The sequence below is a fragment of the Achroia grisella genome, unplaced genomic scaffold (assembly GCF_030625045.1).
Source record: "Achroia grisella isolate CSIRO2021 unplaced genomic scaffold, CSIRO_AGI_Agris_v1 utg511, whole genome shotgun sequence".
Lineage (NCBI taxonomy): Eukaryota > Metazoa > Arthropoda > Insecta > Lepidoptera > Pyralidae > Achroia > Achroia grisella.
In genome coordinates this window covers 2,724,485-2,736,590 of record NW_026712905.1, presented here as the reverse complement: position 1 = coordinate 2,736,590, position 12,106 = coordinate 2,724,485, and the positions used below count along the sequence as shown (strand labels likewise).

The 12,106-nt window shown below is 33.8% G+C and overlaps 2 protein-coding genes across 3 annotated transcripts; one reads left to right on the top strand and one right to left on the bottom strand.

Moving 5' to 3' along the window:
- Nucleotides 1-304: 304 nt before the first annotated feature.
- LOC131846385 (uncharacterized protein DDB_G0283697-like) lies at nt 305-9,072 on the top strand. 2 transcript variants are annotated; one of them, XM_059195662.1, is made up of 14 exons: nt 305-600; nt 2,069-2,178; nt 2,760-2,876; nt 3,264-3,333; nt 3,441-3,532; nt 4,229-4,354; nt 4,516-4,630; nt 4,699-5,532; nt 5,680-5,793; nt 6,039-6,155; nt 6,610-6,720; nt 7,428-7,538; nt 7,947-8,136; nt 8,832-9,072. In XM_059195662.1, the coding sequence occupies exons 1-14, from the start codon at nt 475-477 to the stop codon at nt 8,903-8,905; spliced, it is 2,307 nt and encodes a 768-aa protein (XP_059051645.1). In that variant the 5' UTR covers nt 305-474; the 3' UTR covers nt 8,906-9,072. The 2 variants fall into 2 exon arrangements, with proteins under 2 accessions (XP_059051645.1, XP_059051644.1); XM_059195661.1 differs by having other exon boundaries at nt 5,677-5,793; nt 8,832-9,071.
- Nucleotides 9,073-9,181: 109 nt separating this feature from the next.
- LOC131846387 (retinol dehydrogenase 12-like) lies at nt 9,182-12,063 on the bottom strand. Its single transcript, XM_059195663.1, has 2 exons — nt 10,969-12,063; nt 9,182-10,859 (listed from the first exon to the last, which is right to left on the bottom strand). The coding sequence occupies exon 2, from the start codon at nt 10,748-10,750 to the stop codon at nt 9,803-9,805; it is 948 nt and encodes a 315-aa protein (XP_059051646.1). The 5' UTR covers nt 10,751-10,859; nt 10,969-12,063; the 3' UTR covers nt 9,182-9,802.
- Nucleotides 12,064-12,106: the final 43 nt, after the last annotated feature.

Genomic DNA, 12,106 nt, shown 5'->3' with positions numbered 1-12,106 from the left:
AGTAAGATTTCTTCACGTACGAAGAACCTATGCCAAAGGATAGTGACGTATGTGCAACAGTTGATTGAGTATACTATAATTTATGTAACACGCAGTATGTCATTGATTTTACTACCATTAGAAAAGCAATGCTTTTTTGCATATACTAATAAAAATAATCTCATGCTCTCTACACATCCTAAATGATCAGGCATGGATATAGAAGGATCATGTCCATTTATATATTAATTTTCTTGTGCACTGGCAATTGATAAATCTGACAACTATGATTATTCTTTTTTCAACTATTTATCATCATAGAATTGTCACCTTTTATGTATAGTAAAATTTTGGTTAACACATTTGTTTAAATTTATTTTTGCCTTATTTTAAAAATTTGTTTATATGGTAGCCATATTATAATTTAACTCAACAAAAGGTATATTCGATTCATGTTATTGATCTAATGCAGCGTGATCCTTTTAACGATATTCGATGGAATGTCAGTCGAGCGATAGTAAAAAATTATTCAAAGTATTTGACGCATCGAAACGTAAACGAACGAGAAAGAAGAATGGGGTGGATGATGAAAATTCGTTAGTGACGGATGATTCCATCACCGTAAGTATTGTGTACATAACTACCTACACATCGTAAATAATGTTAAGTCGTACACCTAGTTTTTTTACATGATTAATCTGAATACTGCAGTCACTTCATTATTATTTGAAGACTGCATACTTGAAATTTAGAATTAAAAACACATCCCATGTTCCTTGTGTTAATAATCTATTTACCATATCGCGCAAATATAGCGCAAGTATATTATTGTTAATCCGTACCTATTTTAATCATAGACTAATTGAACTTATTGTGCACAACAGCTGTATGACGTAGATGTATGTAGATGAAGAAAAATGCTGTTATAAAAGACATCAGTATTGGCGCCTGTGTAGAAAAATTTAACGACGGATGTTTTTTTTTCTCTTTCTAGCAAACATGAATGTTTGCTTAGTAGCTTTTATCAAAAAGTTCTGTTCGTTATCAATGGGCCTTTTAAATATAAGTTGCACCTTGTCTGTGACTTTGTCTGCGGTGACAGAGTATTGTCAGTGCACTCCTGAAGATGGGTACACCGTCGTAGTCACTATACGATGAGCGTGATTGCCGGGTGGTAAGGAAACATTGCGGGGGGTGGAGTGTTGTACATGATTTTGCTACACTCCTGGTACCAATTATTAGGAGGAGCTGTATTAGATAGTATTAGTCAGTGTAGGTAACATAAAACCTTATGGCATGTCTATCATATTTAATTTTAATCACATACTAATCTGATTTATATAATTCATTTGGCAATCAATAGAATTATTACTTTTGTACTCGATTTTTTCTGATGAATTGTAGTTTCTATAAGACCGTCGTGTATTTAATTACACTGTAGTTTACAATTTATAACAAGGTTATGGTGATTACGAAAATGCTGTTGTTTTATTTATTCTTACCAAGAAGTAGGTGTTATAATAATGAAATGCTGATGTAACCAATATTTGTATAATATAGATATTAACAAAATACTACTATGGAACGGTTTTTACCAGAGCAACAGAATTTTGGATATTTTTCTGTTTGCTTGTATGTGTGTACACGCATCAAGCACAATTAATTACTGCATGAAATTACAACATAAGGAGGCATACATTTTAGTACTTCTGAATGGCCACGTATCAGGAATATTAGATCCGTCTCGTTACATGATGTATCTAGCTGATCTTCGTGAAACCGTCGTTGTAGTCGTAACGTCCGTGTATAATGTGTATATAGACAACGGTTTCCACTTAGCATCAGTTACAGGTCTTAGCACCTGACTATAACCCAAAATCCCAAATTAAAAAAAAATAGCATCAGATGGTATTTTGTTTGCCGTTATAGTTTTATAAAATATAAATTTAATGCAATTTTCGCTAGAGGTAACATAAAATGTAGGTGTCATTTTACCTCAGAAAATATGGTATTCTGTGCCAAGAAAGGGCAGGTCGCTAATATTAAAATATTTATCTACAACAACATATAATTTAATAACTTGAAACAGGTATGTCAAGGTAATGTCTGCCGAATATTGTCGTCTGCAAAGGCCAGTTTACAAGATGTCCCGACAGCACATACAATAGATGTGTCAAAAGAATCACACACTGTTAAAAGGTAATTGTTATTAAAGTTTACCAATCTACTTGTATAATAGTTTTAGTTTATGCATAGATACTACCAAAATGTTCTTGTAGACTTATTATACATGAAATTAGCCTGCTGATATCCCGCTAACCAACCCAGCTGGCTGTAAGTTTGTTGTTTCAACTTTCCTCTATCGCATTGGTCTATTAATTTAATAGTGGTGTCGGTACTAGCAGTGTACTTTAGGTCCATTTCCAGCCTGTTCCGGATACTATCTTTAAAATTCTAGAGAATTTTTTAATAAAGGAGGATGCAACATTTCACATTTATATATTTAAAAAACTTTAGCTCTTACAACACCCTGAGCATGAAATGTAAGGAAATATATTTTGGTAACGGGCAACTAAGGCTAAAGGGGGCCCTTGGCAACATTGTAATCCCGGTCTATTTATCAATCATGACATTCGTTTAGTAGGTTTAAAGATTATTGAGCCTAGGAACGTGGCTAGGTTGCCTAGGCCTTAGTTCGCCCCTGCTAACGGATTAACCACACAAATTATCCAGTATGGGGTATTATAATAACGTGGTAGCTTAATGACTAATGAATACAGAGACAGAGAGAGCAGTCCGTCGGTATCCCGTTCGCCATGTGAGGGTCATCGAAAGTCACATTTGCCCAGAGATGGTCACCGACCCTCAAGATCTCCACGCCGTCATCGGCGACCTACGTACGTCCAATCAACAATACAATTGTAATATTATCTTATCTGTGGTACAATGGAACAAAATTAAAATTCATTATCTGTATGAGTTAGTGACGATGGGAAGAATAGTTATTGAAAGAATTCTGTTTTTTTTAGGTAATCTGTCTTCTATGTCTAATAACTTGTGTGACAGGGGTTCCGAATGAGTAATATGAACAGCTTTTAATTAATTATGTTATACGTTGTGTACCTACTGCCTGTATGTTTTATGAGCTGTTAGATATTTGCATCAAAAAGTTATAATGGAACTATAAAGATACGTGTTTGTCTGTTCGTCCGCAAAATATCTGAGTATAGATTATGGGCTGAGGTAACGATGTAGGTACGTCATCGATTATTTTATCTTTGCAGAAGAGACGGTATATCTCTAGCACTGAAAGCTGGACTGGTGTCTACCCCTCGATCAGTAACACCATTACAGGTATTTCAGTAGTCGTACTTACTTTTTCCATCTAATTACAATAATATTAAGAATTGCTTTCGTAGTTCTTATTACTAAGTCAAGTACGCATAATAATTTTTATTCAGGAAGCAGATGTCGGCTTAGAAAATATTCCTCAAGATCAAGATTCATTCATCTACGCTTTCCTTGAAGAAGCAATTAAGAGGGATAAAAGAAAGTAAGACAACTTCTGTTGCAGTAGATTTTAAAACATTGTATGTACGAGTATTTATTATGAGTTATATAATCTAGTATAACACCATACGTCTTTGATGGATGAATATGAAATGGTGTACCTGCCTATGCTAACGGTAGGTAGATATAACGAAACCCTGGCGGGGTACCAGTGAAGGTCAGTTAGTCAAAGGTGGTGAAGTCAACGATATTGACTACTATGGTTTCTAGAAGGGACCGTGTAAAAAATATATTGTATATTATAACCATGGTAGATATTCTAGAGTAGTATAATTCTTGATATTTTGTGATTAATACAAGATTAAGATCTACACTATTGGGTTCAGATAGCTTTTATATAGTTTGAAAGGATACTATGTCAATGATTTTTTTAAATATTTCTATTAATATAGAAGATTTTTTTTATGTCTGACCTATTTAAGCGAAATATAAATTTAATAATTTATATTTCGTTTCAAAGGTGTGGTAGTGAAATTGCAGGGTACGGAAGCATGATACTTCAACTCTCTGGAATGGTAACGCATACCCATACGTTGCTATTCCGACGGGTGCCACGGTTGTCAAATCATAACATGTTTTCATGGAAAAAGTGAAAAGTGAAATGTTCTTTAACACTTACCTATTTTAATATTAGACAGTAAATGACGTTTGAAGCTTTTTATATTGGTTGTCATGGCAGACAGCGACATTCGCGGCGACAATATGACGATTACCGCACCAACGGTGACAGAGAAGCGTCAAGTGCACGGCGGCACCGTCACCATCATCGTCGACGAGAGGATGTCCCACCGAGAGACCCCGAGAAGTATTATCTATGACTCAATATATCTACAACAATATCGACATCTGTTTAAAAAAAAATAAGCGCGATATATTCTATCATTCATAAAAATAATATAATTGTTAATAAAATCGTATGTAGGTGCAGGTTGATGCATATTATAATAAAGAATTCGAATTATTCAGGTCGTCCAAAATGACGTCGGCAGCTTCTACAGTCGATCAAGTTGCTTTATTTGAAACGTTTGCAAAAATATGTGCACAGTTGAACGAGAAAACAAAACACTGCTCTCCCTATGTAGTAAGTATTTAACCAGATACCAATAAGTTTAATTGACTTTTTTAAATTGAGACAAGTCATCATTTCAGCCACGCTCGCAAAGCCATAAGTCATTGCAATGTGAAGTTATGTCGAAACGGGACACTTGCCATGTCGAAAACCGGCCAAAAAAATTACATAGTCGAGACCCGTCCAGAGAAAATGTGTCAAAAATGAGAAGTCAAGAGAATATTCGAGAAACACTTCGTGGTAACGATAAAGTACCCACTAATCCTCTGCTGAATAGGAATGTGATGCAAGATAAATGTGCATGTTGTTCTCCTCACGATAAAGTTTCTCATTTCCCTAGTAAATTAGATTTGAACACATCAGCTGATCATAATGTGGTAGATGATCGATATCATGAATATCCATCTAATACGGCTCCTATTCGAAGTTGCGCACAGCAACCTTATAGATATCTTCCCAATGAGCATAGAGATTATAGGGATTACGAGCGGAATCCTCATGGATCGAGATATTATGACGATGATAAAAGAAAGTATTTTGAGCAGAAAACAAGCAGAAGTTTTGACATTCCAAGAGAAGTTTATAGGGACGATGATAAGTATTATCGAAGAACCACAAGGAGTGAAGCGAATAAAGAAAAACGTTATGATGATCAAAGGGATAAAAGAAATGATGAAAGGGACAAATATTTTGATCATAGATATTTAGATCGTGACCGTTTCAATGCGTCGAATAAAGAGAAGCGTTCAAGGCATCATACGGATAAGTTTGAAAGAAATTCGATCGCATCAAGAGACGAAGACTACAGGGATCGAGACAGATATTTTGAACGTGAAAGAGACTCTGGATTAAGCGTTGCTGATGGTGAGACTAGCACTGTCAGCGGTCGAAGTAATTATTTGCGGGTGGTCAAAGTGAGTATGTTATCTCATACAAAGATTAAGTGGGAGATGTTTAATTTTTATTATTCTAATTCTATAAAATTAGAATATAAGTGTAAAGTATAATATACATTACGAATGAAGGTTCATTGAAATCAAAATGTATGTTATTTATAGCAGGAGATATCGGAACAACGTGAGGCAATGGACAAAATGATGAAATTGTGGAAAGAATTAATGCGATGTTTTAAAGGAATATCATCACAAACTCAGAGTTCAGATAAAGCTGTTCAGGTACAGTTAAATAATTGACTGAAGTATAATTTGAAATGTTAGACACAATAATTTGCCAAATATTTAAGTATCCAATACTTACTACCATGTTTCTACATGGATTATATTTTGAATAATTTAGCTGCTTTTGAATACAAATATCTTACTTTTAACTCGACCGCCAGTGGTTATCAGTTTTATACACTAATAGTACCTAGATGGTATTTTCAATTCATAAAATGACATTATTTTTTATGTCTACATAGGACTCTGCAGCGAACGTTCAAGAATCCGCTGCGGCCCAACTGCGGTTATGGAGGGAATGTATGAGGCGCTACGAGACAGTGGCGCGGGACGTCGGAGATACTGACGCTCGACTTATGGTGTTGATTATTTCCACTTAACCAGTTTTAGATCTATCATCTAGGAAATGTTTACTACTGACTCGCCCGATTCATCTTATATCGTACTATATATTGTTCCATATCTAGAATACTATAGCTATGCGTAACAACCAAATAGCCGATTTATTTATCTATCTATAAAGAGAGAAAACTTTATCTTTATCTTTAGAATTTTGAATGAAGTCGTGAACTTTAACAATGTACTGGGTAATACTGACTGTATCAACTTTATTACCATCTCTTGCTAGCAATGCATCGAGTCAGCTCGATTTCCAAGCAGTTCACCTCGAAATTGTCGTGCGTAATTACTTATGAATTGGCTGCTACTGGCTAATTACCTTAATTGTATCCCCATCCTTAGTACCCCACCAGCCTTTACCGTTTGTACAAAAGGAATCACAAATTAGTCATCAAGAAAAAAATATGATTCCAGGAAGAGATAAACAAACAACGCTCAGAAATGGCTGAAATGGCTGGCATGTGGCAAGAGTGCTTGCAACGCTACCGCGAGATGAGCACAGACTTCAACAGTCTTAAACAACAGGTTAATCTTTAGACATTTATACATGCTATATGCTATGCTAAGTTGATTGTACAAATATTATTGTTTTTGCAGCGAACCCATGCTTACCAGCGTGATGGAATAGCTGACTTTTTTCTTTAACAATATTAAAAAGAGGTAAAAGTTGTGAATTTGTATCTACTGAACTGATGTTGGTTAACCCATTTTCAAGGAACTCTATAAGCTATATAATATGTACAAATAGGAGCAAAGCAGGAATGGAATATGTTGCATAACGGGAAAACGTGACGCAGAAGTTGCCACGGTCACATAGTATTTTACATGTAGAAAAAATATATTTATATGTAGAATAAGGTTGAAAACGTACAGTTGCCATAGATGTAATAAATAAAGAGTATACTAAGCGGAAAGTTACTACCTTCACACTAACTGATTTTTAATATGTAATTGTATATATACTTAATGCTCGCGCAGGAAGCGGTAGGTTCACTCACACACACAAAGCGTTATTAAGGGGTTACATGGGTTTCACGGTTTCAAAAAATCGAAAAATTTTTTTTTGTCTTATTAAATTCTATAACATCTCTAGAATATTGTCCTAAATTTTCAAGTTGATCTGACTAATAGTTTCGGAGATACAGCCTTGAAAAGGTGGACGCTCGAGGTCAGGTATAGGCTGAGGGTTGGTTACAACTACTATAGTATCCCTAAACATTATATTTTTTTAGTTGGTAACACCCGAAAGTCCGACACGTATGCCTGCAGCCCCGCTTGTATGCGCTGAGGGTGAAGGTATGGTGGCTCCTGGTCCCTATCATCTCCCACCAAGTTATCCGCCGGTAAATGTATTTTAATAACTCTTTGAGCATAAATTAGTATTATTATGCACGTGGTACGTAGATGATAAACTTAACACGTAAGAATATATGTAGTAGAAATCACAGATAACATAATATGTAGAAATCTTATTTTTATAAAAAAAATGTATATAATATAATTATAATTTTGTGTAAATTAATCGAAATACCCATGCAATGCAGCAATAATATACAACTACATTTTTTTTAAATTTTTACAATAAAGATCAAGCCTTAGTTTTACAATTTTTATAGGTTTGTCTAAATGTATTTGGCCTTAGTTCATTCATGATTTAAAGCCATTACTACATTCTCCAGAAAGTTAGAAATAATAGAAATAGGAATAAATAATATAGGTTAATAAATAAGAGGTTATATGTATATTTTTAGATGGCACCTATGCATGGGGGTTATGGCAATGGCGGTTCACCATTGAGACCTCGAGCGTCCGCGCCGCCGGCGTGGTGGTGGACTGGCGAGGGCGCTCGGCCGTTGCCACGACGTAGGTCTTCGCCGGATTCCAGAGGCTCCCGTGACAGAGATAGAGAAAGGAGACATCGACACAAAGATAGAGATCGAGGTGAGATCCTAAATAAATTAATTATAATTGAAATCAAATATCATGCACAAACACATACTCAACTCACACAATACACCGACATACATACACTTACTTCGTTAGAACAATACACAGCGCCATCTAGTCCCAAGCTAAGCAAAGCTTGTGTTATGGGTGCTAGTCAACTGACGCAAAAACTTAAATACGTTTTTTTATAAATATATTAAGTATATACCTAGAAAACACCCAGATCGAAACAAATAATCATACTACTCCAACAATGTACCGTGCGTGGAATCGAACCCGCGACCATTGATGTAACCGCTATACCACCAGGGCCGTCATAATTTTACACTGTAATCCTGAATGCGGTCAGTAAAAATACGTTTTATAAATTTTTTAATACTTTAAAGCTTTAAATACTCCATAGTTTCACTAAACGGGTATAGTGAAGAAATAAGGAATAAATGTTTTTTTTCAGTATTTAAATTTCGACAGTAATCACTAACTTATAACTTTGTAATATTGCATATTCAGCTAGGTACCTGCTGTAACAATTTCGTTATACTCGTAATAATATGAATTGAATTAAGTGAAACTTTGTCTATAAATTACAATATCTCACTGTTTTCATAATGATATAAATGAATACATCTTGTCAGTACCTTGTGTTTGACAATACAATCAGACAGACATTTACTGATTTTTATTCACAGACGATTCAAGATACAAGGAGAAATCTTCGAAACCAAATGCCGCACGTTCTGAACACAGACACAGGAAAAGATGATCAAATTGTTGTAGATGTAATCTAAAAATATAAAAAAAACTGCAAACAATGAAGTAAATAAATTTATTGTGGCTATATGGATCTGATTACTAAAAAATGTCTAGTGGAATAAAATAAATTAATGACAAAAAATAATTTAAGTACGTTTAATTCAGAGCTTTTTACAAATGTTTTTAAATTTTGTTTAGACATATTAAATATTTTTGAAAAGACTGATTTTATTTTGATGTTAATAGCATTTATGTTTTTATACCTCGTTTTTGTATAAACCGGAATCATCTATGAAATCACACATCAAATTTACGAAATAAAATATCAAGAATAAAACTGGGTATTTAATAAAATAACAATAATATATAAAATATTATACACTATTTAATTTACAGAGCATTTCCCAAAACCATACAAAAGGTACCTGTGTATTACATAACTAGAAACTATTACCCAAAAATTTAAAATTACATATTATACTAGCTGGCAAACCTTGTTTTGCCATATAAATTAATAACGCTTTAAAAAAATAGGGGTTGATGATGAAGGGTGAAAATTTAGGATTGTATGTATTTTTGTATATTGTATCATAAAAAAATAAACTCTAAAAATTTGTCTAATAAATAAAAAAAAAATTTAGGGTTGGACTACCCCAAACATTTAGGGGGATGAAAAATAGATGTTGGCCGATTCTCAGACCTACTCAATACGCTCACAAAATTTCATGATATCGGTCAAGCCGTTTCGGAGGAGTATGGGAACGAAAACTGACACGAGAATTTTATATATAAGATAATACCTACATCAATACTATATTGACTAGAGAAGTATTTTTTTTTATTTTCATTTTGCGCATTTGGTTACAGGGAAAACGCAATATTATTTGCCTTTCTTTTGACTTACAATTCAAATAAGTTTTTCAGTATCTACATTAGTAACTACTTGAGATAGTTTCCACAGCTTATCAGCTAGTTGTATATCTTTAGCACTTTTAGATGGCCTCTCTTCACGACAGTCTACAAAATACTTTCCAGTTACTTTTTCTAACTCTGGAGCTACTGCCAGATGTATAGAGGTCTGGGCACCTTCGTATGGTGTTTTCCATACAAGTTTTATTAAATATCTCATTATTGAAGGCTTATCCCTGAAAATATCTGTGCTGACTGCACCTGGATGTATAGCATTGACTGTAACATGGGTATCCTTTAACAACTGACTCAATTTTAATGTAAACAGAAGATTCGCCAGTTTTGTATTAGAATATATCCTTCTCCGTTGGAATATATTTTTTGATTGTTTATGAAACGTTTCCGGGTCGATTTTTCCAAATAAATGCATTATTGATGAGAGATTAATAATCCGACTCGGTGCTGACGACTTTAATAACGGTAAAAGCAAGACGGTGAGCAAAAATGGCGCGAAATGATTAACTTGTGCTTCTATGGGTAAGTTGTCTTCTGTTAAGGCATTGTCTAGTATACCTGTGCCTGCATTATTTATTAAAACATGGATGGATTGTTCTGTTTTCAAAATGTCTGCGGCGAATGTGCGAACAGATGTAAAAGAGCCCAAGTTCAGTTGTTTGAAAATCACATTATCGTTTCCTGTTGATTGTATAATATCGTCTCTGGCCTGTATACCTTTTACTTCGTCACGGCATGCCAGGATGATTTTAGCTCCACGTTTCGCTAAATCTTTAGCAGTTTCAAAGCCTATACCGGTATTGGCGCCAGTTATGATAACAACTTTGTTGGTCATTACAGTGTCACATATGCACGTTCCACAAGTAAGTTTAACATAGAATTTTAAAGAAATTGTCACAATAATAAGACACACTGTTGTAATTAACCACATATTTATACAATAATTAAATACACTTTGGAATTAACTATAAATAACAGTCCGGCTTCCTAATGAAAACACGATTAGTGTTGGAAGTGCCGTATTTATATAGTTCACAGCTCTGAAATATAATAGAATATATTTATTAATGAATGCATTAATGCCGAATATATTATTAATGAATTTATTTCCTTGTTTTATTAACAAAAAAATTATCAATAAGTACGTACTAATGATAAATAAATATAAAATAAGCAATTATCCTTAACTTAATAAATCAGTACACTCTTTGAACTGTTTGAAGTCTTTGACATCTAAAAGCCTTGAAAATGAATACTTTATTGAAATGTAAAGTAATCAGTAATGAAGTGAATTAATAGAATGTAAGACAGGTGAAAAGATCAGTATTTGAATGACTCTGATTGACTAGAAGAATGATCATTGAACTGTCAAATTACACTATCATAATCATGGTACTTCGTGCCCAACTACCTACTGTGTGTGTGTATAACATTGGTTAGTATTTCAATTTAATCTATTTAATAAAGTAGGTAGGCATACTTATAAACGCAGTGATTTTTTTCTCACTGCTTGTCTAAAGAAATAGTATGCAAGAGTTTAAACTGTATAAACATAACCAGTCTGGTTCAGAATCCTCAACTGTCAAGTACCAACTGGTCAAGTTAAAAACCTGTTTTACTAGTTTTTATTAGGTACGAGTGTTTGCATACAGTGCACGAGTTGGATGGCCATACATTTTACGTATTCTTAGCACTAACTAAACGAACATATAGAATATGTTAATAGATTTTGATACAAAAAAAATAATTTAGTAATATGAAAATAGCTGTTCAGCAGTTCATAAACATTTCTACAGAAGATCTATTCTTCCCTTGTTCCCATCTCAAGTACCTATTATACCGAGTCATTATTGTATTCTTTGTCATAATTACCAAGTAATTGCACTACCCTATGTCATCGTATAATTTCGAAGAAATCATGAAACCTGAATTATTGCTAGCTGAATTAATAAATACGATACAACGATACATGTTTTAGCTTCTATAAAGAATGAACCGTTTGATTAATAACGGTTGCATATAGACAAATAAGTATTAAGAGACATCACCAAATACAGCGATACTTCGTGATATCCACAATTAGGTGCCATTCTGTAGAAAAAGTTTGATGCCTTTGTGCCCAGTAATTTCATTAGTAAAACTTGTAATATAAATTGTCTTATTCTACTTATTTCCTTACTAACATAGGTGTAATGTAGGTGTAGGTATTATATACACAGGAGTAGAGTAAATTCTCTCTCTGGTATGCTCCAAATTGTTAAGAACATATTTTTTTATTGTTATGGCA

Excerpts from the sequence above, each read along its gene's own strand:
- LOC131846385 (XM_059195661.1), top strand. The coding sequence starts at position 475 with ATGGAATGTCAGTCGAGCGATAGTAAAAAATTATTCAAAGTATTTGAC. Across the intron at positions 6,156-6,609 it reads ATACTGACGCTCGACTTATG|GAAGAGATAAACAAACAACG; the intron begins GTGTTGATTATT and ends ATATGATTCCAG. Across the intron at positions 7,539-7,946 it reads TCCCACCAAGTTATCCGCCG|ATGGCACCTATGCATGGGGG; the intron begins GTAAATGTATTT and ends GTATATTTTTAG.
- LOC131846387 (XM_059195663.1), bottom strand. The coding sequence starts at position 10,750 with ATGTGGTTAATTACAACAGTGTGTCTTATTATTGTGACAATTTCTTTA.